The 27,996-nt window shown below is 40.5% G+C and overlaps 1 protein-coding gene across 18 annotated transcripts in view; it reads left to right on the forward strand.

Moving 5' to 3' along the window:
* atp2b2 (ATPase plasma membrane Ca2+ transporting 2) overlaps positions 1–27,996 on the forward strand; it is an 873,878-nt gene that overhangs the window by 487,421 nt on the left and 358,461 nt on the right. For all 18 annotated transcript variants that reach the window (XM_059944034.1, XM_059944033.1, XM_059944030.1 and 15 more), the window contains one exon: positions 6,387–6,904. In XM_059944034.1, the coding sequence (XP_059800017.1) occupies positions 6,700–6,904 (205 nt within the window). In that variant the 5' untranslated portion in view covers positions 6,387–6,699. The remainder of the gene's footprint in view (positions 1–6,386; positions 6,905–27,996) is intronic.

Genomic DNA, 27,996 nt, shown 5'->3' on the forward strand with positions numbered 1-27,996 from the left:
AATTCAGGTGTTTCCATACTAGAAGCAGAGGTTAAAATTCGTTTCATGCTGACGGCTATTAAAATTAGGAATAAATTTCCACAAAGTAGTTGTTGAAGTTGAATCAAAGAAAAACGTATGTGTGTGTGTGTGTGTGTGTGTGTGTGTGTGTGTGTGTGTGTGTGTGTGTGTGTGTGTGTGTGTGTAAAACTTCTGTATGTGTATGTATTTATAGATATTTATCTTAAATGGTTAAATTAAGTAGGTAGTGCAAAAATAAAAATAAAAAAGTAGTGAGGTCGTGTTCCTGGGTTCAATGTCCATTCAGAAGTTTTACATGACTCAAATTCAACAACTACTTGGGGAAATTTATTCCTAATTCTAATAGCTGTCGGCATGTAAAGAGTTGGAACTTCCAGTATAATTACTAAATTACCACTCAGTTCCACTGATCAGTTGTTGCAGTCTTTTGCAATTTACTCATTCAAAGCTTTCCAGAGTCTGGAAACTGTCGTTAGATCTCTCAACCATTTTACTTTCATTGAACAGAGTCCTAGTTATCAAGTATGCTAATAATCTCACTTCCTGAATGTTTCATCGAAGAGATTTAGGAATATGTGTTGCCTCTTTTCTGTTTAGAGTTGTTCTAAACAGTATACATTGTTCAATAATTTCCAGGTGGAGATATTCACCTGAAATGCCTGTTGAAAACTGAGCATTTTAACCCTTCAGTATATTCACCCATTCCTGGGGTGAGTTTCCAGTTTTATGGTGCCCAGCTGAACAGGTGGCTCAGATGGTTACTCTGGGCTTCATCCGATTGATCAGATCTTCATGATCAACACACACAGAGTGCTGGAGGGACTCAGCAGGCCAGGCAGCGTCTAAGGAAAAGAGTAAACAGTTGACAATCTGGGCCAAGACCACTACCCAGGACTGAGAAGGAAGGGGGAAAACATCAGAATAAAAAAGTGGGGGGAGGGATGAGGCCACCCTCAGGGTGGAGGAGCAACACCTTGTATTCCGTCTGGGTTCCCCTCCACGGTGATGGCATGAATGTTAATTTCTCCTCCCCACCACTTTTCTCTATTCCCCACTCTGACATTTCACTTTTTCTCGCCTGTCTACCACACCCCCCGGTGCCTCTCCTCCTTCCTTTTCTCCTATGGTCCATCCTCCTTTCCTATTAGATTCCTTCTTCTCCCTTGATCTTTCCAATTCACCTGTCTTCAACTTCCACCTTCCAGCTAACCTCTTTTTCCCCACCCCTGCCTTTTTATTCTGGCATCGTCCCCCTTCTCAGTCCTGGGGAGAAGTCTCGGCCTGAAAAGTCGACTGCTTACTCTTTTCCACTGCTGCTTCCTGACCAGCTGAGTCAATCTAGCGCTCAGTGTGCGTTGCTTTGGATTGCTAGCATCTGCAGACTTTCTTGTGTTTGAGGTCTTCATAATGTCATCAGGACCCCGTTCAGTTTTAACTTGGAGACCAGAACAGCAAATTATAAAAGTTTCTAGTCAATGCACATTGGCAGCAAATAGATTGAACTTCAACAGGCCTATGAGGAGTTATCTTTATTCTCCTTGAATCAAGTGGAACACTCTTAATACTCACAGCAATAAAGTAGCTCCTTCTCCTTAACATTCCTGATTAAATGTAGCCTGTGGAATGTTCCCAGCTATTGTACCGGCTCTGGTTAGGTGTCTCACTCAATATCTGTGCAACAGTCATTCAACTCTTGCTAACTTTGGAACTGAATAAGTGGAAAATTGACCTGCAATATTTTAAAGACACTTTGCAGATATAGTTTTCTAGTCCTGTTTTCTAGAGCCGGGGGTGATTTCAACCCATGCAGCTGCATATCTGCCCGTACTTGGCTTGGAGGTGTCAATGGAATGATGATGATTTGGTCATTTGATTGTTTATGTAGTTAATGCTACTCATTTTTTAAATTAAAAAAAAAGCTCTTTCAAGACAGAGATTGATAGATACTTGATTGGTTACGACATGAGGGGATATGAGGAGAAGGCAAGAGATTGAGTCTGAGAGGAAAAATGGATCAAAGTTCAAAGGTCCAGTTTAATGTCAGAGAAATGTATACAATATACATCCTGAAATGCTTTTTCTTAATGATGAAATGGTGGAACAGACTCGTTGGGCCAAATAGCCTAATTCCGCTCCTATATCTTATCATCTTGTATCTCATTTTCTAGATCTCTCAGATGTTTACTTTGTTAAAAATGTTGCCATGTGGAATATATTTCCAATTATTTTTCCAAGACCAGAGCCTTCACACTAATTCAAGTTATAGTACAGTTAGGCAGACTCATCTATAGTATGTTTCAGAATTCCTAAGTTTCCGTTTGCTGTGCTTCATAACTTGAAGTTTTCAGAAAGTTGATTTTAAGATTGCAATTCTGAGGCTAGTTTAGTAATTCATTCTATTACTTCCTTCAGAGTAAAGGTGAGGAATCAACATCATTTTGTCTCAAGTGTGAAAGTCTTTATTTTCCCTGCTGATGAAGCTGATCAAATGACTTTTGCATCGTAGTTTTTCAACTGGTGTGTTCAAACATTCAAAGTACATTTTTTATGCCATATACAACTCTGAGTTTCGTCTTTCCACAGACAGCTACAAAACAAAGAAAACCAGGAAAACCATTCAAACCAACTTCCAATGCACAAAACATTGAATAAATGACATGGTAAAAAAAAGAGCAAAAACACAGAATATAAAACAACAACCTGTAAAGTCATCATCGAAATAGTGAAGGCATATTCAGTTCAGCTCAGTTCAGTTCAGTTCATTTTTCTTCTAAATTACTTGAGTTAGAGAACTATTTATAAATGGTTGCTCTTTCAAAAACAACCAAAGTTTAGGAGATTCCAGCACACATGAATTGCTGGAAGAACTCAACAGGCCTGGCAGCATCTATGGAGAGGAAATTGAGCTGATGTCTTGGGCTGAGGCCTTATGATTTGGGGATTTCATTTTGACCTTCACTTTCTTGACCAAAGTGAAGGTTCTGCCCTTCACTTTGACCAAGTGAAGGGCAGAACCTTTACCACTGTATAAAAATCTTTGGATAACCTGCAGACCTGCACATTAAGTGTCGGCAGGTAGGATTCAACTGGGCAATTTTTTTTTTGATCAGCTGAAACAAAATGAGCAGATGGCTTCCTTCTATGTCATAAATAACACCGGACAACAATTTTTTTTGGGAAGTGCATCCTCAGATGTTTTTTTGTTTATGGTAGACCTCTTGAAGCTGAACACAAATATAATTTCAGACAATTTGTATCATGTAGGAATTTGGAGAATCACGAAATTAGCTTTTATTGAGTATAATGTGTTTAGTCATATAACAGTGCTGACGCTTTGGAGTAATTCAACTAAGCTATAAAAAAGTTTTGATGATTTTCATTTGTACTCAGTGTTTGAGACTTTTTGCTTAAGTGTGCAACAGTAATCAGACAGCATTGATGGACTCCAGTTGTTCTGATACCATTTCTCCATGACCAAAATGTCCTGGTGCATCCTTTCACCATTCTCATCACTGACAGTGCCAAGATTTGCAGGGAAAAAGTGTAAATGGGAATGCAGAAAATAAATCTCTGTGACATGTTGCAGTTCATGGTTTTGCATGCGTGAAGCATGTTCTCAACCTGCTGCATGTAGTCTGGAGCCCTGTAGTTGCCAAGAAAATTTTCGGCAACATCCTTGAATGCCTTCCCTACAGTTTTCTCCAGTCCCACTAGAAGTTCTAGTGATTGATGACTTGTTGGATTTGCGGACCAACAAAAATACCTTCCTTAATCTTGGCATCAGTTATTCTGACTTGAATTATGAATTGGAATAAAAAATATATTTGATTTCAAAAGAACGGTGAATGATGGGGAAATTTCATGGTAATTTTCATGATCAGCAGCCCAAAATCCACAAGGTATACCCAAAAATATTCAGGAAGTAAAATCATTGTTGTCCAGTGTTACTTGTGATTCTTTCTGTGATTGTTAATTGCCAAAAACAAAAGTAGAATCTGAAATGTGAATGAAAGCCAGGACAATAAATTAACTGTAACACACAGTAAATATTGAAATATGGAAAACAATTGAATATATAACATAATACTTTGAGTCCCAGGAAAACTATCCAGGGAACTATTATATGGCATACATGCATTTGTACATCTTTCACTTTCAGGGAATCTTGTGATTTGGTTGGATTATGTGTCCTTCAACAATGATAAAATGTTATTAATGCTAAACCCCCTCCACCCTATTTTAAATCTCTCATCAAAATAGCTGGTTGGTGGGAGCTTTTCTCAAAAAGTGATGGAGAAAGTGAATCCAGAATTGAAAGGCTTGTCATATGGGGACCAAATGATGGATCTGAGCCTCTACTCACTGGAATTCTGAAGTCTGAGGGGTGTCCTCTTTGAGAATGTTAAGAGGCCTCTGTATTGTGAATGTGGAGAGGACATTTCCCATGGTAGGGGGAGTCGAAGAACAGAGGATACAGCCTCGGAATAGAGGGGCGTCCTTTTAGAATGGAGATGAGGAGGAACTTTTTTAGCCAGAGAGTGTTGAAACTGTGGAATTTGTTTCAGCAGGTGGCTGTGGAGGCCAGGTCATTGGCTATGTTTAAGGGGGAGGTTGATAGGTTCTTGATTAGTCAGGGATATGGGAAGAAGGCCTGAAATTGGGGCCGAGAGGGAAAATGGATCAGCTATGATGAAATGGCAGAGCAGACTCAATGGGCCAAATGGCCTAATTCTGCTCTTATATCTTATGGTTTTATGATCTAAACAAAAGACATTCTAATGAAAATAAGTGTTACTTGATTGAGCATCTGATATGTCATTGCAATGCACCCAAGAATTTTATGATGCTGGAGATCTGCGGGAGGGCTGTCGAGCAGCTTGCAAAAGACTCTATTAAATGACCTTTCGCAGAGTTGACAAAATGTTCAGTAGTTCTTTTGCCAGATTGGTGATTAGAACAAGGATAGGGCTCTTGAAAGGATGCGGCTTAGAGTGAAAGCATGGGGAGAACATGATCCCTGTGGTACCATCTGGTGCTGCTGCTGTGAGTTGGAAGCTGGGCACCCAGCTGTCCCTATTTCCTTTAGGTGACCTTCTTAAAAACAAGGCACGATGACATAAATAATGTAGAATGTAACTTGTTCTTCAAGTCTAAATTCAATTGCAATGATATATTTTCTGTAAGCTGTAGTGATACCTTAGCTGTGGAAAATGTGTTTCAAAGGATGCGCCTGTGCTAAAAATATTAAGGTATTGTATTTCCTCAATCTGAAAGGGTATTTAAATCAGAAATGGGTTTGGCACTGCATTCAGCCCTGGTCAACTTGTTTGCCAGTGCAATTGTATATGAAGTGTTTGTATTGAGGCATCTTGATGAAAATTAAATTAGCGACCTTACTGAATGTTTCCTTCATGTTAAATCTTCTGCATTTGGAATCAATCAGAGTCTGAGAAGCTATTCTTCATTTGATCCTAACATCCTCTGGTGTCATTATCCTCCAATAATTGATGTCCATTTTAATGCTGTGTGCAAATTCAAGTTTGAATGAGGAAAATAAAGAACAATTGTCCCTACGCGTTATTACAGTTGCCATTCAGTGGACACAAGTAGTTGCCATTTCTGAAAATAACAAGTAAGATTAATTCATTTTGATTCATCAGTGTCGATCCTGTTGTCTAACTCTCGGGCTCAAATTCATATCCCGAAGGAGAACTTCTTTCCAAGAATAGCCTTTGACAGTTTCAGTCAGCAGAGCAGCATGCATAATTAAAGAAAGCAACCCCTGCCATCTTGCACTGTGCAATAGTCAATGGAATGAGAAGAGGGTTGAATGCCAAAGAGCAGCAGGGATCAGAGGTGAGAATATTGTCAGGCTTTGAAAATTTCCTACATGCAAAATGGGCAGTTATTGTGTGAAAAAATGTACATTTCATTCCTCAAAAGCTATCCTTGTCATTGATAAGGATATGGACAATATCATTGAGTCGATTTTGATTCTGAAATATCGATTTTTTATCCCTATTTCTCCCTATAAGTATTTATAAGATCACATGAACAAACAGCATATACTAGAGATGCATCTGAGATCTTGGCATAAAGGCTTCCTGTTTAATATTCATGAGCCATCTAATTTGGCTGGTGCACTCGGTACTGATCAAAGTGAAGAATGCCGCTGCAGGAAAGCTCTATGCCTGTGACAAACATCAGTGTCTTAGTCTGTCAGGGCTGCTCAAGCAACAAATTGCATTTTGCTAAAGCACGTTCAGCTCTTTACAGCAGTGAGCTGTAACCATCTAATTTTACAGGGGTTATCTGGATTGAAGAATGTTTACTAATGCTTTCTTCTGACTTTCTTCTTCCCGAAGGTTTATTCAACCAACTGGGTCATGTAGAATCCTGTAACTTGGGACGACCACGATGGGAAATTCTATATGGAGTGGAGCTGGTCTTCAACCTTGCCTGCAGCGATCTATTTGACTATTAATTGGTTTCTGGTCCTTGATGAGATTAAAGTGCAGTTAATCTACGTTAGAAATCTACAGTGCAAAAAGAAGCTAAAAACACTGGATATTTCGATTGTCTTGACTCAGCCGAAACTTAATTTAATTCAGAAATATTAGCACTGCTATACCTGCCACAAATATTTTTTACAAAGCTGCAAGCAATACCGTATGCGCAATGGGTGACATGACGAACAGTGCAGTGGATTTCTATCCAAAGAACCAAAGAAGTGAATCTAACCATGCAGGTGAATTTGGGTGTTCTCTCAATGAACTTCGCTCTCTTATGGAGCTACGTGGATCAGAGGCAGTGCAAAAGATACAAGATACCTATGGTGATGTGAATGGATTCTGTAGACGTCTAAAAACTTCACCAACAGAAGGTAAGGTTATTATGTGATGAATATGAGCACATGCTGGCACTGAAAGAGGTATATATAATGAAAATATTCATTATCTCAGTTGTTAATGCATGGCAAATGCATTCCTTTAGCATGCTCAATGTCTGCAAAATGTCGCATTAACCTTTGGAACAATAGAGTACTGTATCAACTACATTCTGTGTAGAATTTGGTCAATTTGACAGTGCGATTTGCCTCTGGGTGAGGATATACAGTACGTGGTAATAATTTTGCTGTTGTGAATAATAGGTTTGATAATTATGTCAAAACACAGTTTTTTAAAAAAGATTGCTTTCATTACTTTCCTATATTCTTTCAGGCTCCTTGTATAAAATCAGACATCATTGCTCCTACAGTGATGTTCAAATAGCAGCTAGAATAAAGCGATGGCAGAAAAGCCTGTAGTTTTGATCTGACCTTGTGTGCGACTCAACAGTTTACCTCTGTATTACCTTTACCTTTGGATTTCCTGTGTAGAAAATTCCTGATAGACATACAAATGTACAGCACATGAACAAGCTTTTTGACCACCATGTCTGTGCCCATTGTGATACTAAACTCCCATATCCCTGTATATGGTCTGCGTCAGAATCCGGTTTAATACCACTGGCATATGTCGTGGAGTCTGTCCTCTTTGCGGCACCAGTACTATGCAATATATAATAATGGAGAAAAAATGTGAATTATGGTAAATATGTATGTATACGGTGAGAAGTGAGGGTGAAGATTGCTGAGCCTCTGGTGATGATCCTTGCATCATCAACAGGGATGGGAGAAGTATCAGAAAATTGGAAGGTTGCAAACATTGTTCCCTTGTTCAAGAAAGAGTGTAGAGATAACCCAGGAATTTGTAGACCAGTGAGTTTTACTTCAGTGGTGGGCAAGTTGCTGGAGAAGATCCTGAGAGGCAGGAGTTATGAGCATTTGGAGAGACATAATATGAATAGGCATAGTTGCATGGCTTTGTCAAAGGCAGGTCATGCCTTACGAACCTGATTGAACTCTTTGAGGATGTGTTGATGAAGGTAGAGCAGTGGATGTAGTGTATATGGATTTCAGTAAGGATTGTGATAAGGTACCCCATGCAAGGCTCCTTCAGAAAGTAATGAGGCATGAGATCCAAGGACACCTTGCTTTGTGGATCCAGAACTGACTTGACCATGGAGGCAAAGGGTGGTTGTGGATGGTTCGTATTCTGCATGGAGGACGGTGACCAGTGGTGTTCCACTGGGATCTGCTCAGGGACCCTTCTTCTGTGTGATTTTATTATAAATTACTTGGATGAGGAAGTAGAAGGGTGGGTTAGTAGGTTTGCTGATGACACAAAAGTTGGGGTGCTGTGGATAGTCTGGAGGGCTGTCAGAGGTTACAGTGGGATAGGTTACGGAACTGGGCTGAGAAGTGGCAGATGGACTTCAATCCAGATAAGTGTGAAGTGGTTCATTTTGGTCGGTCAAATTTGAAGACAGAATATAATATTAATGGCAAGACTCCTGGCAGTGTGGAGGATCAGAGAGATATTGGGGTCTGTGTCCAGAGGGCACTCAGAGCTGCTGTGTAGGTTGACAGTGTTGTTAAGAAGGTGTATGGTGTGTTGGCATTCGTCAACCATGGGATCAAGTTCAAGAGCCATGAGGTAATGTTACAGCTATATAGGACTTTAGTTAGGCCCCACAATACAAAGTACTGTGTTCAGTTCTGGTCACCTCACTACAGGAAGGATGTGGATGCTATAGAGAGAGTGCAGAGGAGATTTACAAGAATGTTGCCTGGATTGGAGAGTATGCCTTATGAGAATAGGTTGAGTGAACTTGGCCTTTTCTCCTTGGAGTGACAGAGGATGAGAGGTGTCTTGATAGAGGCGTATAAGATGATGAGAAGCATTGATCGTGAGGATAGCCAGAGGCTTTTTTCCCAGGGTTGAGATGGCTAACACGAGAGGGCATAGTCTTAAGGTGCTTGGAAGTAGGTACAAGGCGCATGTCAGAGGTAAGTTTTTCACACAGAGGGTGGTGGGTGCATGGAATGCACTTCCAATAAGGGTGGTAGATGTGGATACAATAGGATCTTTTAAGAGACTCTTAGATAGGTGCATGGAGCTCAGAAAAATAGAGGACTAGGTGGTACGGAAATTCTGGGCAGCTTCTAGAGAAGGTTACATGGTTGGCACAATATTGTGGGCCGAAGGGCCTGGAGTGTGCTGTACATTTTCTATATTCTGTATAGGAAATAGTTAAATAAGTAGTGCAAAACCAAAACTAAAAGAAAAATAGTGAGGTAGTGTTCATGGGTTCATTCAGAAATCTGATGGCACAGGGGGAAAAGCTGTTCCTGAATTGCTGAGTGTGTGCCATCGGGTTTCTGTACCTCCTTCCTGATGGTAGCAATGAGAAGAAGGCATGTCCTGGTTGGTGGTGGACCTTAATGATGGATACTGCCTTTTTGAGGCATTGCTCCTTGAAAATGTCCAGGTTACTACAGAGGCAGTTTGCAACACTCTGCTGCTTATTTCAATCTTATGGAGTAGCACCCCACCCCCTCACCAATTCCAGATGGTGATGCAGCCAGTTAGAATGCTCTCCACGGACATCTGTAGAGCTCTGCAGGTCTCTTTGGTGACATACCATATTTCCTCAAACCCCTGATGAAATATAACTGCTGTCACGTTTTTTGTTGTAGCTCCATTGATATGTTGGGCCCAGGATAGATCCTCAGAGATGTTGACACCCAGAAACTTGAAATTGCTGACACTCCATACCCCACCTTTTCTGTTGATATGCCTCTTAAACATTGTAATCATATCTGCTTCTACCACCTCCCCAGCAGCATTCTCCAGGCACACTCAGTGTATAAAACAAAACCTGCCTCACAAATACCCTTTAAATTTTCTTTTTCTCACCTTAAACCTACGCCCTCCAAAATTTAACACTTCTTCCAAGGGGAGAAAAGAACCTCTACCTTCTATCTATGCCTCGTATAATCTTATGACCATCTATCAGGTTGCTCCACAGTCTCTAATGCTCCATAGAAAACAATCCTGCAAGTTACTGAGAAAGTGCATTACTTATTTATGTTGGATGTAGTTACAATTCAAAGAATTGAGGCATTTTTTTCCACATTTGATTGAACTGAATTGGAAATTTTTGCTGAAGGGTCATTGACTTGAAATGTTAACTTTGGCTCTCTCTCCTTTGATTCTGCCTGACCTGCTGAATATTTCCAACTTTGTGCTTCTTTTCCGATTCCCATTACCTGCAGTACCTTATTTTCTTTATTACACTTGTCTTCTGATTACTAAACTGCATCTTCCAGACAAAATAAAATTAAATTCCTGTAATGTCTACTTCATGCCATCTTAGTTGTTCATGCTTTCTTGTAACACCTGTTCTCTCTAGACTACTTTACCTTCTAGTCAGATGGACTTAAATTCAGCTATATCAGCATTGGATCTTTTTTTTTCTTTGACCTCCAAAGCCACTTTTTTCCCTCACTTCATGTCCCTGCTTTACCTTCAACTTTACTTTGATTTCAGCCTCACTTGTGCTCCTGGATTTTTGCATTTCTGTTGGAAATTCTGACTTAACCCCGTTGGTGCCAGACTCTTGAATTTCTTTCAAAGCCTCCAAGTTGCATTCCCTGCTCTGTCATTCTGCCAATTACCTCTCCCACCTTGTCTCAACTTTGTGTTTACTTTCCGTATGTCTCCCAGTGCCCAAGAGAATTGTTTTTAAATATTGTTCGTTCATTACGTGCCGTATCGTATGACGTGGGCAATCATGGACTTTCCATATAAAAAGCTGGTCAGGTGACATCTATAAAAAAGAGTAAGCAGTTGATGTTTCAGGCCAAGACCCTTCATCTGATGTAATGTACTTCTAACTGGTTGTCCTTCAGTCTCCAATGCTCCACAGAAAACAATCCTGCAAGTTGATGAGAAAGTGCATTACTTATTTATGTTGTGTGTAGTTACAATTCAAAGAATTAAGGCATTTTGACTGTGGAAACATTGACTGTTTACCCATTTTCCATAGATGTTGCCTGACCTGCTGTGTTGCTCTAGTATTTTGTGTAGGTAGCTTTGGATTTGCAGCGACTGCAGACTTCCTCATGTTCATGGTCTTTCCATGACCATGGCAGTTCTTGGCAAATTTTTCTGCAGAGGTATTTGGATGTATTGCCTGGGCAGTGTCTTTACAAGACAGGTGACCCCAGCCGTTATCAATACTTTTTAGAGGTTGCCTGTCTAGCGTCAGTGGTCACTTAATCAGGTCTTCTGATCTGCACCAGCTGCTCACGTGACCATCCATCATTGCTCCCATGCCTTCATGTGACCCTGATCGGTGGGGGGTGGGGGGGGGTGTGCTAAGCAGATGCTACACCTTGCTTAAGAGTGATCTGCAGGCTAGTGGAAGGAAGGAGCACCTTGCACCTCCCCTGGAAGAGATGTCTCTGCGTCCCTCCACCTATTTTAATTATGGTATCTTTATAAGAATTATTATATTTTCTGATTGAACGTATTTCTGTTATGGTTAATGGGGTTTGTTGTCCTCAATATATGATGTACTGTAAGAAATTCCGTGTTGGAGGCCACATCAGTTTTTGGGTTCTCTAAAATTCATGGCAGCATAGTGGACAGTATGACAGTGTTACAGTTTGGGGAGTTCAGAATTCAGTTCTGGCGCCATTCTGTAAGGAGGCTCTATACATCCTCCCCATGGAAAGCATAGGTTTCTCCAGGTCCTCAGGTTTACTCCTGCAGTCCAAAGTTCGACTGAGCACGTTAATTGGTCATTGTCCGGTGTTACTCCTGATGGTCAATGGTTGACAAGTGGAAACTGTTATGTAAAGCACTGATAAGGTGGAATATCTGAGCTGACTCATCCATCATTTTATTACATATTTGGATATGCTGCTGCAATGTGTTTGGTTAACACTCACACATGAAACGTGTGCAATTTACTGCACTGATCTCTGGATAACAATTCATGGAATAGGCCTGGTGCTGCAGTGGTTACGTTACTAGACTAGTGATCCAGAAGTCTGGACTAACTGTTCAGAGACATGAGTTCAAATCCCACAATGGCAGCTGGGGAATGTAAATTCAATTAATTAGTCTCAGTAATGGTGACCATGAAGCTATTAGATTGTCATTTAAAACCCATCTGGTACGTTGATGTCCTCTACCCATTCTGGTTTATATGCCACTCCAGACTCTTAGCTGAAGCAGCCCAGCACGTTATTCTGTTGTTTCCAAAACTGGTTTGTTAAAGCGGAATAAAATTGAAATCAAATGGAGTTCTGGTTGCAGACCAAAGGACAAAAGATGACATTAAAATAGAGGGCTGTATTGGAGGGAAGGATTAGAATGATCTTGGAGTAAATTTTTTAAAAATCGGCACAACCTTGTGAGACAAGGTGCCTATACTGTGTTGTAGGGTTCTGTGAATTGAAATGTGACAAAATTATTTCAGGCAAGTTCATCTCGCAAAATCCCCTTCATGTGTATTAGTGCCTCCGGTATCAGAGCTGTCCCAGAGAAGAGTGGAAAGAGAAAAACAAACTGATATGTTGTCAGAATAAAATGAGAAAATATTTGGGGTTCTCAGCAGGTTTAAGAGCATCTTTACCGAGGAAAATGGGATTATTATTTTAGGTTGAAGACCTTTTACCAGAGCATGAGCTTGGTTTTCTCTCTCCTCAGATGCCACCTGTCCGTCTAAGTGACCCCAACATCTTCTGCTTTGTTTTCATATTTCCAGCGTCTGCTTTTCATGATTGACAAACCACACCTTGTAGCAACATGCATCTGAAAAGACATTGAACCCATGGATATACCTCACTTTTTTTTCTGGGTTTTTATTGCACTACTTATCTTTAACTTATCTATTTTATATATATATATATACACACACTTGCTGTAATTCAGTTTCTTTCCTTTATTTATTTCTGATGTATTTCATTGTACTGCTGCCGTAACATTAACAAATTTCACAACATATGCCGATGATGTTAAACCTGATTCTGAATTCCCATCACAGTTCTTTGAATATTCTGCCCCAGGAGACATGGTGTGATTTCGGCCCAGAGAGTGTCTGCCATTGACACTTGGGTCCAGAACCCAATCAAAACCCTACAGGTAAAAATACAAAATGCTGGCAGAACTCAGCAGGCCAGACAGCATCTATGGGAGAAGGTAGTGACGACGTTTCGGGCCGAAACTCTTTATCAGGAGGGTTTCCTGATGAAGGGTTTCAGCACAAAACGTCGTCACTACCTCCTTCCATAGATGCTGTCTGGCCTGCTGAGTTCTGCCAGCATTTTGTGTTTTTATTTATTTCCAGCATCTGCAGATTCACTCGTGTTGCCTTCAAAACACTACAGGGTTCATTACCATTCAGTCATACCACTCCTGCTCTGCAGGCTGAATCCTGAAAGGCATAGTTCTTGGACGTGGCAGATGGTGGGAACCAATACAATGAAAATTCTTGACTGTGACCTTGCCAGTCGTCCTGCTGCAGATGCAACCAAAATTGGAGTTCCTCTTAGAGATGAAGCACACTGAAGACATCCTTTATTTTAGCATGTGGTTAAGCAAATGCTGGAAGTCCAAAGCAACACAGAAAATGCTAGATGAACTCAGCAGGTCAGCCGATATCTACAGAAATGATTGTCCGTGGATTGTCACCTTGTCGTTGTGGAGGAGCTTGTGTGGTCCTGCGATCCCGAGAGCGATGCCGTCTGGAGCTATGCTCCTGGTAGGGTCACCCACGGCCGTAAGGTCGAGGGTGAGGTCCCTGACAAAGAACAACCCAACCAAGACCTCAACGGTGGAACAGGCGGACAAAGTTACTTCGAACTCAAAGGTTGTGAAGGCGGATGAAGACTGCTACAAATCCATCAGCTCCAATCGTCGTGGTTTCCATGCCATTGGAATCAGTTGGTGGATTTGTGAAGCTTTGTGTGCTTCTTGGAGTGCAACATCAAGTACACGTTAAACAAATACACGCACAGGTGTCTTCGCTCTGTGATAGATCAACAGAACGAAGATCATTATCCTTGACCTCGAGGGATAGCCACAACGATGATGGAAATTAATAAGCAGTCATTGTTTTGGGCCAAGACCCTTCTTCAGGACATGATTACGCTGGAAATCTGAGAGGAAAATCAAAATCAAAGACCTGCAGATGCCAGATATTTGAAATAAAATTCAAAACTGCTGGATACACTCAGGAGGTCAGGAAGCATCTGTACAATAACATTTTCTGATAGCATTGTGAGTTGTCGATCAGAGCCTCATCTTTCAACATTCTCATTCCTTAGTAATAAAGTGATGAAATAAATTGTAATAATCAGCCGCACAGCCAGCTGCTTCCCAGTGGTTTGTCATTTTAATTGGCAAAGGGGATATTTTAAATGTACACAGATTTAAGTTTTGAACTCACAGAACAGATCATATGTTGCTCGACCCACAGGCCTTGCTCAGCATTGTAGTAACATAAAATCAGTAAATTCCCTTCTGCTGTGCCTTGCTGTTTCACCATCTTTTCCATAATGCTAATTCACCCAAAAGCATAAATTTTTAATGTACTAGAGGGATACTAAGTACCAGTAAAGATATGGTCATGTCTATTCCAGTGTAAATAATGTTTTAGCAGTGTGATAGTTTCATGAATTCACACAAGGATGGTGTCTCATTCCTTCAGACTTTAACTACTATTGCAGATTTTATTTTAAATCTGTATATGTTTTCACATTAAATTAACTTGTGCTTCATCATTTTGTCTTGTGGTATTTTAGTGAGTTCTTGAATTAAGTTGTCTCGGGAGATGAACTGGTCCCCCACCTAAAATATTAACTTTGTTCTTCTTTCTCCCACTCTGAGTATTTCCAGGATTTTCAGATTTTATTCAGATTTCCAGTCTCTCCAGATTTTCGGTTTACAATTGCTGTTGTTTCCCTTCCTGTGTAGGTCCCACAATCCTATCAACACTGGTTTTGAATGAATAATCTTTTCACATTCCAGTTTGTTGAAAACAAAATCTGGGCAGCTGTAAACACACTGAACAGTTGGTGACATTATTTCACTACAGGCTATAAAGTTCAACAAAATGTTATAGACATTGAAGATGTGTATTGCAATCAGATGAACGGTTAGCAACAGATTAGTGTCTGTCACAACTGATAGCATATGAAGTAATTACCTCATCTCAACTGTTAAGTGAAGATGTCTGCAAAAGTTTTATTTAACCCGTCCAGTCCAAGGGTAAAGAGAGCTTTTTCCAGTTTTCTTTCCACATTTAATCATCAAATCAAATTTAATCATTTAATCATCAAATCATCCAGGCCATGTACTTTTATCGCTACTGCCATCAGGTAGAAGGTACAAGAGCCTCAGGACTCACACCACCAGATTCAATAACTGTTACTACACCACAACCATCACGTTCTTGAACAAAAAGGGATAACTACACTCATCTACTGAGATGTTCCCACAACCAATGATCACATTTTAAGGACTTTCTATCTTGTAATCTCATGTTCTTGTTATTTATTGCTATTTAATTATATTTTCATTTGCGCAGTTTGTTGTCTTCTGCACGCAATTGATCTTTCATTGATTCTGATATAGTTACTATTTTGTGGATGCCCACAGGAAAATGAATCTCAGGATTGGATATAGTGACATATTTGATAATTAGATTTAATTTAAACTCCAAACGTTTGAAGAATGTATGAAGAATTTCCATGATCAGTCTTATTTATCTTTTCCCTTTACATTGAACTTTGAGTTTTTGAAAACACTTCTTTAAGTGAACCCTCTTGAGGAGGAAAGATGGGGAAAAAAAAGTCAAAAAGAACATAATAGACAATACACCTCAGTGAAAGTAAGTTTTTGCCTCGGGTTTGGAACAGTTTGGAACAAAAGAACAAAAAGGAAATATTTGGCAATATTGAATTTCTTTTCTTGGTGGATGCTTGATTCAATGCAAGTCACAGCTGTGTTTGAAGCATTGCACCGATGCTGCTCCTGTCTGTTTTGGAGAAGAAGAAGAGCCAGCTTTGGTGTCCTGTTCAATTTGTATCCTACAACCAGTATCACGACAACAGACCATTGAATCATTATCACAGTGCTGTTTGTGGGAGCTTGCTGAGTGTAAATTGGTTGTTACATTTTTTTTACATTAAAACAGATTGCTTTCAAAATTATTTAATTGGTTGCCACATATATGGATGGTGTGAGGCTGTGAAAAACAAGTTGTTATTTCTCTCTTTTCATGAAAGAGAAACATGGAGAAGTTGTAATGAAAATAAAATGAAACCTGCAATGAGAGTGGCATTTCGTGCGCCACAGTCCCAAGGAAACATAGGATTGCTTAGAGGGAGAGAGGTTAAAAGAAGCAATCAAGGGCAGTCAGCACATTTTGTGTGCCATAGTCTTGAGAAGATACTGGATTGCTTTGAGGAAGAGAGAGTGTAAAAGAAGAGAGCAGGGACAGTCAGGAAATTTAGCTCACCACAAGCCCAAGCAGATAATGGGTTCACATCATTAGGCAGTTGGCAAGGTCCAATAAAAAGGAAGTTAGATTTAAGTGGTGTGGCTTTTGTATCAGTGGCCATTGTTGGAGTGGGGAGTTCAAGCTTTGTCTCCTTGAGGCTTTAGTAAGAAGAGGCTAGGCCTTGGGTAGATTTTTTCTCTGTTCTGTATTTCTTAGTTTCACATTTAGAACAGTGGGGATGCCCTTCTTGCAAGATGTGGGAAGACATCCTTGTGTCCTTGACGATGACACCAGCAGGAAGAGCATCCAGCGGCAGCTTCTAACAGACCACGTTAAGGAGTTGGAGCTGGAACTGGATGTACTCTGGATTAGTCAGGAAGCTTCGGATTTGATAGAACAGAACAGACAGAGATACAAGGTGCAGGACACGGATAACTGTGTGTCCGGGGGGCTGGGGGATAGGCAGCCATTGCAGAGTAACCTGTGGCTATTACTGGTATACTGCTTTGCGTACTGTTGGCAGGAATGACCTAGCAGAGGAAAGCCACAGCAGACAGGTCTCTGGCACTTACTCTGACTCTGTGGCTCAGAAAGCAAACGTGTGGGAGAAGAGACGAGCTACAGTGATAGGGGATTCGTTGGCTGGGGGATCAGAAAGGAGGCTCTGTGGATGAGAAGGAGGTTCTGGGATTTATTGTTGCCTCCTGGTTATGAGGGTTGGGGCATCTCTGATAGGGCCCACAGCATTCTTAAGTGGGAGGTTAAGCAGCCAGAGGTTGTAGCCCATGGTATATTAATGGTGTGGGGAGGAGGGGTGATAAGCAAAGTGAGTTCAGGGAGTTAGATGCTAAGTTAGATGACAGGAGCTCCAGGGTTATTATCTCAGGATTGCCACCTGTGCCACATGCTAGTGAAGCCAGAAATGGGAAGATTATACAGTTTATAAGGAATTGGCGTAGGAGGGACTGTTCCTCTTCCAGGGAAGGCGGGACCCTGCACAGAAGGGTTAGTTTGCACCAGAAATGGAGGGGGACTAATATCCTACAGGGAAAGTTTGCTAGTGCTGCATGGTGGGGTTTAAACTCAAGTTGCGGGGAGTTGGGAACCAGAGTGTCTGAACAGCTGGCAGAGAGGTTGTGGTAAAAGATATTGTTAAGTCTACATGGAAAGTCAGGAATCGAAAGGTTAAGTGTTGTGGGACTTATGTTCTGAGTGTGTATTTCAAATCAAGGAATATTGCTGGAAAGGTGGATGGGATTGCAACCTGGATCAGCATGTGGAATGATGACATTATAGTCATTAGTGTGACTTGGTCGCAAGGAGTACACAGCTGGCAGCTTAATGGCCCTGGGTTCCATTCTTCTAGATGTGAAAGAGCAAGAGGCATTAAGAGCGGCGGGGTGGCATTACTCATCAGGGAAAAATGTCACTCCAAAACTCAGTCAGGGCAAACTAGAGAGCCCGTATAGAGAGGCTTTATGGGTGGAACTGAGGAATAAGAAAGGTATGACCACATTAAAGGGGCTATATTATAGACTACCCAACGGGTCATAGGATTCGGAGGAGCACATTTATAGAGAGATCTTAGACTGTTGCAAGAAACACCAGATTATGACAGGAGGTGATTTTAACTTTCTACATATTGAATGGGACTCCCATTCTGATAAAGGGCTGGATGGGAAGGAGTTTGTTAAATGTGTTCAGGAAAGTTTCCTGAATCAGTACATAGCAGTCCCAACAAGAAAGAATGGTGATACTGGATCTTCTGTTGGGGAATGAGACAGGGCAGGCGACAGAAATTTGTGTACAGGAACACTGCATCCAATGGTTGAAAGGCCATTAGTTTCAAGGTAATTATGGAAAAGGATAGATCTGGTCCTTGGATTGAAATTCTTAACTGGAGAAAGACCAATTTTGATGATATCAGAAAGGATCTGGCAAGTGTGGATTGGGACATGCTGTTTTGAGGCAAATGTATACTTTGTAAGTTGGGAAGCCTTCTAAAGTGAAATACTGAGAGTACTGTGTTTGTATGTTCCTGTCATAATAAAAGGCAATGACAACAGATTTAGGGAACTTTCGCTTTCAAGAGATACTGAGTCTCTGGTTAAGAAAAAGGAGGTGCATAGCAGGTGTAGGCAGCAGGAACAAATGAGGTACTTGAAGGAAATGAGAAATGCAAGAGAACACTTAAGAAGGAAAGCAGGAGGGTTAAAAGAAGACCTAGCAGGTAAGATAAAGGAGAATGCTAAGGGCTGCTGCAGATATATTAAGAGCAAAAGCATAATAAGAGACACCATTAGTCCGCTGGAAGTTCAGTGTGATCATCTATGCATGGAGCTGAAAGAGATGGATTTTTTGTATCTGCATTTATTCAGTAGACAGACACGGTCTAGAGGTGTGAGATATCAGCAAAGTCAGATCAGAGAGGAAAGCGTGTTTGCAGATTTGAGGCAAATTAGGGTGGATAAATCCCCAGGGCCTGACAATGTGTTCCCTCAGCCCTTGTGGGGAAGCAAGTGTAAAAATTGCAAGGGCCTAGCAGAGATATTTAAAGCATTCTTGGCCACCAGTGAGGAGCCAGAGGGTTGGAGAACAACCAATGGTGTTCCTTTGTTCAAAAAAGGCTCTATGTATAAGCCAAGAATTTATAGGCTGGTGGGCCTGACATCAGTAGTGAGAAAGTTATTGGAAGGTATTCTAAAGGACTAAATATATGAGTATTTGGATAGACAGAGACTGATTATGGATAGTCAACATGACCTTGGTAGGTTGTGTATAACCAACCTTAGAGTTTTTCGAGAAAGTTACCGGGAAAGTTGATGAAGGCAAGGCAGCAGATGTTGTCTTCATGAACTTTAGTAAGACATTTGACAAGGTTCCACATAGCAGGTTGGTTAAGAACGTTCAATCACTCAGTAATCAAGATGAGGTATTAAATTGGATTAGACATCAGCTTTAAAGAAGAAGCCAGAGAGTGGTAGTAAATGTTCTCCTCTCTCACTGGACACCTGTGACTAATGGTGTGCCTCAGTGATTGGTGCTGGATCTATTGTTGTTTGTTATCGATATCAATGACCTGGATGAAAATGTGGTAAACTGGATCAGCACATTTGCAGTTGACACCAAGACTGGGAGTGTAGTGGACAGCAAGAAAGACTATCAGAACTTGCAGCAGGACCTGGACCAGCTGGTGAAATGAGCTGAAAAATGGCAGATGGAGTTTAATGCAGACAAGTGTAAGTTGTGCAGTTTTGGAGGACCAACCAGGGTAAGACTACGTGGTGAAGAGTAGGGCACTGAGAAGTGTGGTACAATAGAGGGATCTGTGAATACAGATACATAATTCATTGGAAGTGGTATCACAGGTAGATAGGGTTGTAAAGAAAACTTCTGGCACATTGGCTTTAATAAAACAAAGTTTTGAATACAGGAGTTGGGATGTTATGTTGAAATTGTGTAAGTCGTTGGTGAGCCCAGTTTTGGTCATCTATGTATAGGAAAGATGTAAATAAGATTGAAAGAGTGCAGAGAAAATTTACAAGAGTGTTGCTTGGACTTGAGGACCTGAGTAAAAGGGAAAGGTTGAATAGGTTAGAACTTTATTCCTTGAAATGTAGAAGACTTAAGGGGAGATTAGATAGAGGTATACAAAATTATGAGGAGTACAGATAGGGTAAATGCAAGCAGGCCTTTTTTCCTGAGCTTGGGTGAGAGGCTATGGGCTAAGGGAAGTGTGAGGGAAATCGTCTTCAGTCAGAGGGTGGCAAGAGTATGGAACGAGATGCCAGCACAAGTGGTTGATGTGTAGTTGATTTCAACACATAAAGTAAATTTGCATAGGTATATGGATGGTGGGGGGAGGGGTTGGTATGCAGGGCTATGGTGCAGGCGCAGGTCAATAGGACTAGGCAGATTATTAGTTTGGCATGGACTAGATGGGCTGAAGGGTCTGGTTCTGCACTGCAGTGTTCTGTGACTCTACAACTGTGAAAATTAAATTGACTTAACTTTTTCTGAACCAAAAACTATTCAAAAATTAATTCCAATTGCAGATTTGCTTCAAATGTTGGAAGTACAATATATTTGAGCTAATATGTCAATAGAACAGATAATGAGGTTGACACATAGGGATATCTGTCATATCGCTGGGCATCATATATCCACTTTATAACAAGCTTATTGCACATTAAAAAGCATTAGCCGTCAAAAAAAATTCTAGCAGTTAGATATTGAATTGCTAGAAAACAAGTTGTCCTCGAAGTCAAGCTCAGGTATGTCAGAGTGGTGTTTCTAGATTTCAGTTCAGCATTCAACAATATTATCTCACAGATCCAGGTGAACGAACTTCTACTCCTCAGCCTAAGTACACTGGGCAACTGGGTGTTGGATTTCTGAACCAGCAGACTTCAGATAGTTCTGGATGCACAGCTGCTCCTCCCTGCCCGTCGGTCTGGTCACAGGGCTGTGTGCTGCGCTCACTGCTGTACGCTCTGCTCACACCTGACTGCACTGCCAACTAACCAAGTAATCATATTGTCAAGTTCATATTGACAGTAATATGGCTCATTGCCAACGATGAGATGGCCTACCGAGGGGAAGTGGAAGAGCTCCTGGCCTGGTGCCAGGCAAATAATCTCTCCCTCAGTGTCAACAAGATGAAGGAGATGGTTATCGACTTCAGGAGAACGTTTACCACCCACACTCCTTTCCGGCGAAACAGCGGTGGAAACTGCAAGCAGTTTCAAACTCCTGGGAATGCACATCTTCCACAACCTTTCAGTGCGACCCCCCAGAACACATCTTTCACAGTCAAGAAAGTTCAACAATGCCTCTACTTTCTGAGGAGCTTGAAGAGAGCTGGACGATGCACGTCAATATTCATGACCTTCTAGAGGTGCGTGGTAGAGAACATGCTGCATCACTGCATGGTACAGAAACTGCACTGCGGCAGACAGAACAACTCTACAGCAGGTAGTCAAAACTGTCCAGCGTATCACCGGTACCAACCTACCCACCATCAAGGACGTATATACAGAAAGGTGCCAGAGAAAGGCCAGAAGGATCATGAAGGATACCACCCACCTTGTTCATGGACTGCTTCTCCCACTCCCATCAGGAGGAGGCTCCCATGCTTGGACCACCAGACTCAAAAATAGTTACTTTCACAAGTAGTAAGGCTGATCAACACCTCCACTCACTAAACCAACCCACCACCTCTCCTTTATCGTTTCCTGTCACTCACTTTCTGTACCTGGTGTCACTTTATGTACATACAAGTAATCTATTTATGTAATGTATCTTATGTATTTATGTTTATTGTGTTTTTTTAAATTATGGTGTACTTTATCTTATTGTGATTCTTTGAGCTGCATTGGATCCAGAGTAACAATTATTTTGTTCTCCTTTGCACTGGAAATGTCATTAAACAGATCTCGAATCTGAAACAGCTTTTTGTTTGAGTACTTATCGATCTCCTGACTTCAACGAAAGTTTATTTGCCAGAGATGTATGAGTGATAGAACATAGAAATTTACAGCACATTACAGACCCACAAACTTGTGCCAACCATGTAACCTACTCTAGAGATGTGAGCAGGTTATTGAGAAACTAGAATAAACATTCACTTATGTATGCATATCTCCTCTTGAAGATATTAATTCATTATGTCTAAATATTTTTTGTCAGCAATTAAGAGTTTGCCTTAAGCATATTTCACCTGTACACAGCAGCAGTTTCATTTTCAGTGGCTTTGTGGTTGGTCTTCCCCTTTGCTGTTCATCACGAATATGCTCAGATTCTAATGGTACGCATACAGTAACTTCTGATGAGAAATAAAGGTCTGAAGGGAAAACTGAAAGCGAAAGGCATTTGCAATCAGTTTTGAATGATTCCAATCCCAGACGTCAATTTAAAATACTAATAAAGTTGCTTTCTTTATTTAACTTTCCATCTCTCTGTATTTGCCTTTATTTGCAAATCTAGGTCTGGAGTAAACATTAACTTAGGCTCAGTAAGTTAATTTTGCCTTTTACATTAGCAAATTATCCATCACTTTTGACTAGAACAAAATCATGATCCGAGGGCTCATTAAAAATACATTTTCCTGTCGGATGAAATGGATTCCAAACTCTTATTTCCCATGTGCACTTTTCAAAATGTCTGAGAGGCAAGCTAATTTAACATTATTCTATCACAAAGCTACATCACAAACTGGTATTAAATATCTAATTGAACTCTCTAAAAAATCCCTTCACACTGATCAGGGTAGATGGCACTGACCAAAATGTATTCTTTCAGAAGGTACTTCAAAGCCATGTCCCTGATTGGGGGGACACAAAATTTACATTTAGGCAAGCTCATTTTGTAGCCACCACTCGAAAATCAACATCTGACGTATCACCAGTCTGAAACTGGTTGGAAAAAGTGTTTTGTATCTAACATGGCTAGCTCCTATTAATGAAGAACACTGAATTGCTAGTTTTAATCTGACTGAATTTAAAACATAAGTAGAAGTTAAAGTATGTAGTCTATAAAATCATGACTGATTTTCTAACTCTTTGTCACTTTTCCTACACAAACCACACATATCATAATGATTTGAATAGCTGAAAATCTATCAATATATTTCTTGAATACACTCAGCAAGAGAGTTCTCTTGGGCGTACGGAATTCTGGACTTTCATTATTCTGTTGATGAAGAAATTCCATCGTATCTCCTTTCTGAGTGGCTAACAGCTAATTGCAAGACAGTGAACCCTGTCCTCGCCAACCCAGCCAAGGAAAGCAAACTCCACATATATCCTTTCAAGCCTTTGTAAATTTTGAATATCTCATTGAGATCACCTGTCATCTAAAACTCGAGACGGTTTAGGCTCAGTCTGTTTGATCTTGTCTTAAATAACAAATGTGCCTTCCTTAGTAATCAGTTAATACCTTGATCACATATACAGGCTTCCTTAGAAATTAAGGAGAGAGCTCTATATAATACTCGAATGACAGTCCCAGTAAAACCTTATAGGTTTGTCTCAAATTAGAATTAATTGTGAGGAACACCAATACACACACACTGACTTGTTCAACAGTGATTCACACCTTCCAGTACATAGAAAAATGTAGCATAGGACCAGGGCTATAGGTCACTGTGTCTGTGCTGAAAATGATGGCAAATTAAGCTATTCTCTTTTACCTTCATGTGACTTTTTTCCTACCATTTCTTGCCCCTTCATGTGCCTGTCTAAAAGTCTCTTTAATTCTACTATTGTTCTGTTTGCACTACCACACCTTGTAGCATTTATCATGTTCTGTGTAGAAAGAAAACTTGTCCCCTGACGTCCCCTTTAACCTTTCTCCTCTCACAATAAGGCCATGCCCTTTTGTATTCAACTTTCTGCACTGGGAGTAATATTCTGTATGTCTACCCTGTCTATGCTACTTATAATTCAACAACTTACACCAGGATGTTCTTCAAAGGCTACAACTCAACATTCTATACTATCATCCATCAAAACTATTCAATAAGCTTCAAATCCCACACCTCAATATCTCCTTGTCCAACTGGATCGTTGATTTCCTTCCTTGCAAACCCCAGTCAGTTTGGATTGGCAGCAACATCTCCTCCACAATCTCCTTCAGCACAAGTGTACCACAAGGTTGTGTGCTTAGCCCCCTGCTCCTGCTTTATATTAATGACTGGCTCCAATGCCATTCCTAAGTTTGCTGACAACACCACTGTTGTTGGCCAAATCAAGGGTGGTGATGCATCAGCATGTAGAAGGAAGAATGAAAATTTGGCTGAGTGGTGTCATAACACCAACCTCTTACTTAATACCAGCAAAACCAGGTAGCTGATTATTGACTTCAGGAGGAGGAAAACGGAGGTCCATGAGCCTGTTCTCATCAGGGAGTCAGAGGTGGAAAGGTCAGCAACTTTAAATACCTCAGTGTTATTACTTCAGAAGATCTGTCCTGGGGCTAGCACATAAGTGCCATTACGAAGATAATACATCAGCGCCTCCACTTTCTCACAAGTTTGTGTGCGAAGATTCAGCAGGACATCTAATCTTTGACAAACCTCTTTAGGTCAGTGGTGGAGAGTACATTTGAACAGTTGTATCACAGCCTGGTATGGAAACACTAATGACCTTGTTCAAAATTCAAAAAAAGTTCAAAGTAAACTTTCAGGCTATCGATTACATGGATGAAAGTAAAGTTACAGACTATTGATCTCAGGGATTGTTGTCTAGGAAAAGTATGATTAATCTTGTAGTTAGTAGTTTTGCTTGCTACCAGTAAGTCTTTGCTGCGCTTCACTAACACCATCTTAAACCAGAAATTTAAGATAATATGGTGAAGAAGGTGTAAAGGGTGCTTGTTTCATGAGCCAAGGCATAGAATATAAGAGTAAGGATGTCTTGATATAATTTATAAAAGCATTAGAACTGTTCCTTCCAACCCAATGAGCTATGCTACTAGCCTGTTAACTCACCTAGCCTAATCATAGGACAATTTACAATGCCAACTAACCCACTAACCGGTACTTCTTTAGACTGTGAAAAGAAGCTGGAGCACCTGGAGGAGGCCTCTGTGCTCATGGGAAAAACATACAAGCTTTCTTAGAGGGTGCCAGAATTGAACTCTGAACTTCGACGCCCCAAACTTTCTGTACATGGCAAATGTTTACTGCCAATCATCAATGCCAGGATGTAAAATGAGTTATTAACACGCAGAAAAGTGACATTGTATTTTCTATATTGCTCCTGATAATCCTAAACCAATCTGACTCCTTATTTATTAAACATTAAAATCCTGGCATACTAGGGCTACCTTGTGTTGGAAAATCTGAGTAAATGAATGAGATAAGTAACTACTAATTCACAAATGTATGCTATTTCTTTAACTAATTTCCCTTCCTCTTCCTAATGCTACACCCACAAATCTGATCAATAATTTTATTTTTAATACCAATTTTATTAAATAATTCAGCTGTACCTAAATACAGTCACTTAGCTGATTTCAGTATATTGTACTTTACTGGTCATAAACTAGATTGCTGTGTTTGCAGGTTAAAGCGTGTTAACCAAATAATTCTGTTCAAATATTTATTTTTTTATAAAAGATTTTAAAGGGGTTTTTATGATTTTATTTTGTATTTCTTTCTAGTATGGTTTCCTTGTTTCCCTTCCAACTGGGTGCCTAAAATTATGCTATGTGATTGTGTAAGTAGATGCATTAAATTTGAACTGGTAATAAGGCCTTGAAATGGATGCAATCAATTACTGTGCTAATAGAACTGCAGAGTTCTGTAACAGAGTCCAGAAGGGAGTTTCTCTAGGGTTTTTCTTCCCGATTTGGCACATTTTCCAAATGAACCTCAGTTTGCTGCTATCATCTGACCACTGTTTGTTGGCTAGTGATAGATTTGGGAGTCACTACGTTTTGTTGACTGGTGTATAAAGGAAAATGCAAAGTTGGTCATTCTTCTGCCAGTGGACATGGACATTGTAGATAAAGTTTATTTTACTGAGATACAGCACAGAGTAGGCCCTTCCAGCCTTTCAATCCACATGATCGAGCAATCCCCAATTTAATCTGAGCCAAATCATGGGACAATTTACAATGACTAATTAACCTACCAGCCAGTACATCTTTGGATTGGAGCATCCAGTGGGAACCTATGAGGTCACGGGGAGATTGTACAGAACTGGGTCACCTGCACTGTAAAGTATTGTGCTAACCACTACGCTACCGTGCCACTATTACGTGAACAAATGAACCTTGAACAGGAACAGATTGCTTAGCCTCTTGAGACCGTTCTGTTTAATAGTGTCATAGCTGATCTAATTGTAACCTTGAATGGATGACTCTGTATTCTTTACAAGTAACTCCTAGTTCCAGATACTGCCACAGGTGGAAAGGTGGTTTCTATGTGGGGACAATTTGTTGGCTCTGGGCCTCTACTCATTGGAATTCAGAAAAATGGTTCTTTATTGAAACCTATCGAAGGTTGAAAGACCTCTATAGAGTGGATGTGGAGAGGATGTTCCCTATGGTGGGCGAGTCTAAGATCAGAGGACACAAGTTCAGAATAGAGGGGTGTCCTTTTAGAACAGAGATTAGGAGGAATTACTTTAGCCAGAGAGTGGAGAATCTATGGAATTAATTGCCTCCGGCAGTTGTGGAAGCCAAGTCGTTGATTCTATTTAAAGCTGAAGTTGATGGATTCTTGATTAATCAGAGCTTGAAGGGATATGGGAGAAGGGCTGTTAGAGAAAATAGATGAGCCAAATGGCCTAATTTGCTTATTTTTGCTTTTGTTCTATATTGACCCTGCCAGGGTCATTGCATATGAGTTCTCTCTTACTCTCCTAAACTCCACCAGGTAAAATCCTAGCTTATCCAACTATTCCTCAAGACAACCTATCCTTTCCAAATATTCATCGAGTGAATCTTTTCTGAACTGCAAAGTCCAACACTTCAATGTCCATCATTGTGTACACAGATTTCCAGCTGAAGCATAACTTCTCTCCTTGTGCATTGAATTACCCAAGCAATAAATGATAGCAATCAGTTAGCTTCCTTAATTAGCTACTGTGCTTGTAAATTGACCTTTTGAGAATACTGCACCCAGTGCCTGTGCTGAAAATGATTCAAAATTTAACAACTCCTTTTTATCTGCATGTGATCCATTTCCTACCATTCCCTGCATTTTCATGTGCCCGTCTAAAAGCCTCTTTGAACAGGTCTATAATTCTGCTTCCATTGTAAAAAGAAAACTTGCCCCCACACGCTTAACCTTTCCCCTGTCATTTTAAAGCTATGCCCTTCAGTCAACTTTCTACACTGGGAGAACAATTCTTGCTGACTACCATGTTGATGCTGCTGGTAATTCTTCAAGCTAAATCAGGATGTTCTTCATTGACTATAGCTTGCCTTTCAATACTATCATCCCCTCAAAACTAATCAATAAGTGTCAAATCCTCAGCATCAATATCTCCTTGTACAACTGTATCCTCGATTTCCTCACTTGCAGTCCCCAGTCTGTACAAATGAGCAACTACATCTCCTCCACAATCTCCCTCGGCACAGATGCACCACAAGGCTGTGTGCTTCGCCTCCTACTCTACTCACTTCACACTTAATCACTGTGAAGCTCAGCCAACTCCAATGCCATATTTACTAAAGTTTACTGATGACACTACTGTCGTTGGCCGAATCAAGGGTGAATCAGCATATAGGAGGGAGATTGAAAATCTGGCTGAGTGTTGCCACAACCACGAGCTCCAAGGAGCTGACTATTGACTAAAGGATGAGGTATCGAGAAGTCCATTAGCCAGTCCTATCAGAGGATCAGAGGTGGAGAGGGTCAGAGAATTTACATATTAAGTTTTCCAAGAATTGGCATGTTATCTAAATCTTTGACAAACCTTTAAAGATGTGTGGTGGAGAGTATATTGTCTAGATGCAATTCTTAAATTTAGTTGTTTCTGACATATTAGTCCATTTACCAGATGTCTTGTCCATCAATTTAACCTACATGGGATCCTTTGTAACCTCCTTTTGTTCTCTTTGCAACTT

This window comes from Hypanus sabinus, chromosome 19 (genome assembly GCF_030144855.1).
Source record: "Hypanus sabinus isolate sHypSab1 chromosome 19, sHypSab1.hap1, whole genome shotgun sequence".
NCBI lineage: Eukaryota > Metazoa > Chordata > Chondrichthyes > Myliobatiformes > Dasyatidae > Hypanus > Hypanus sabinus.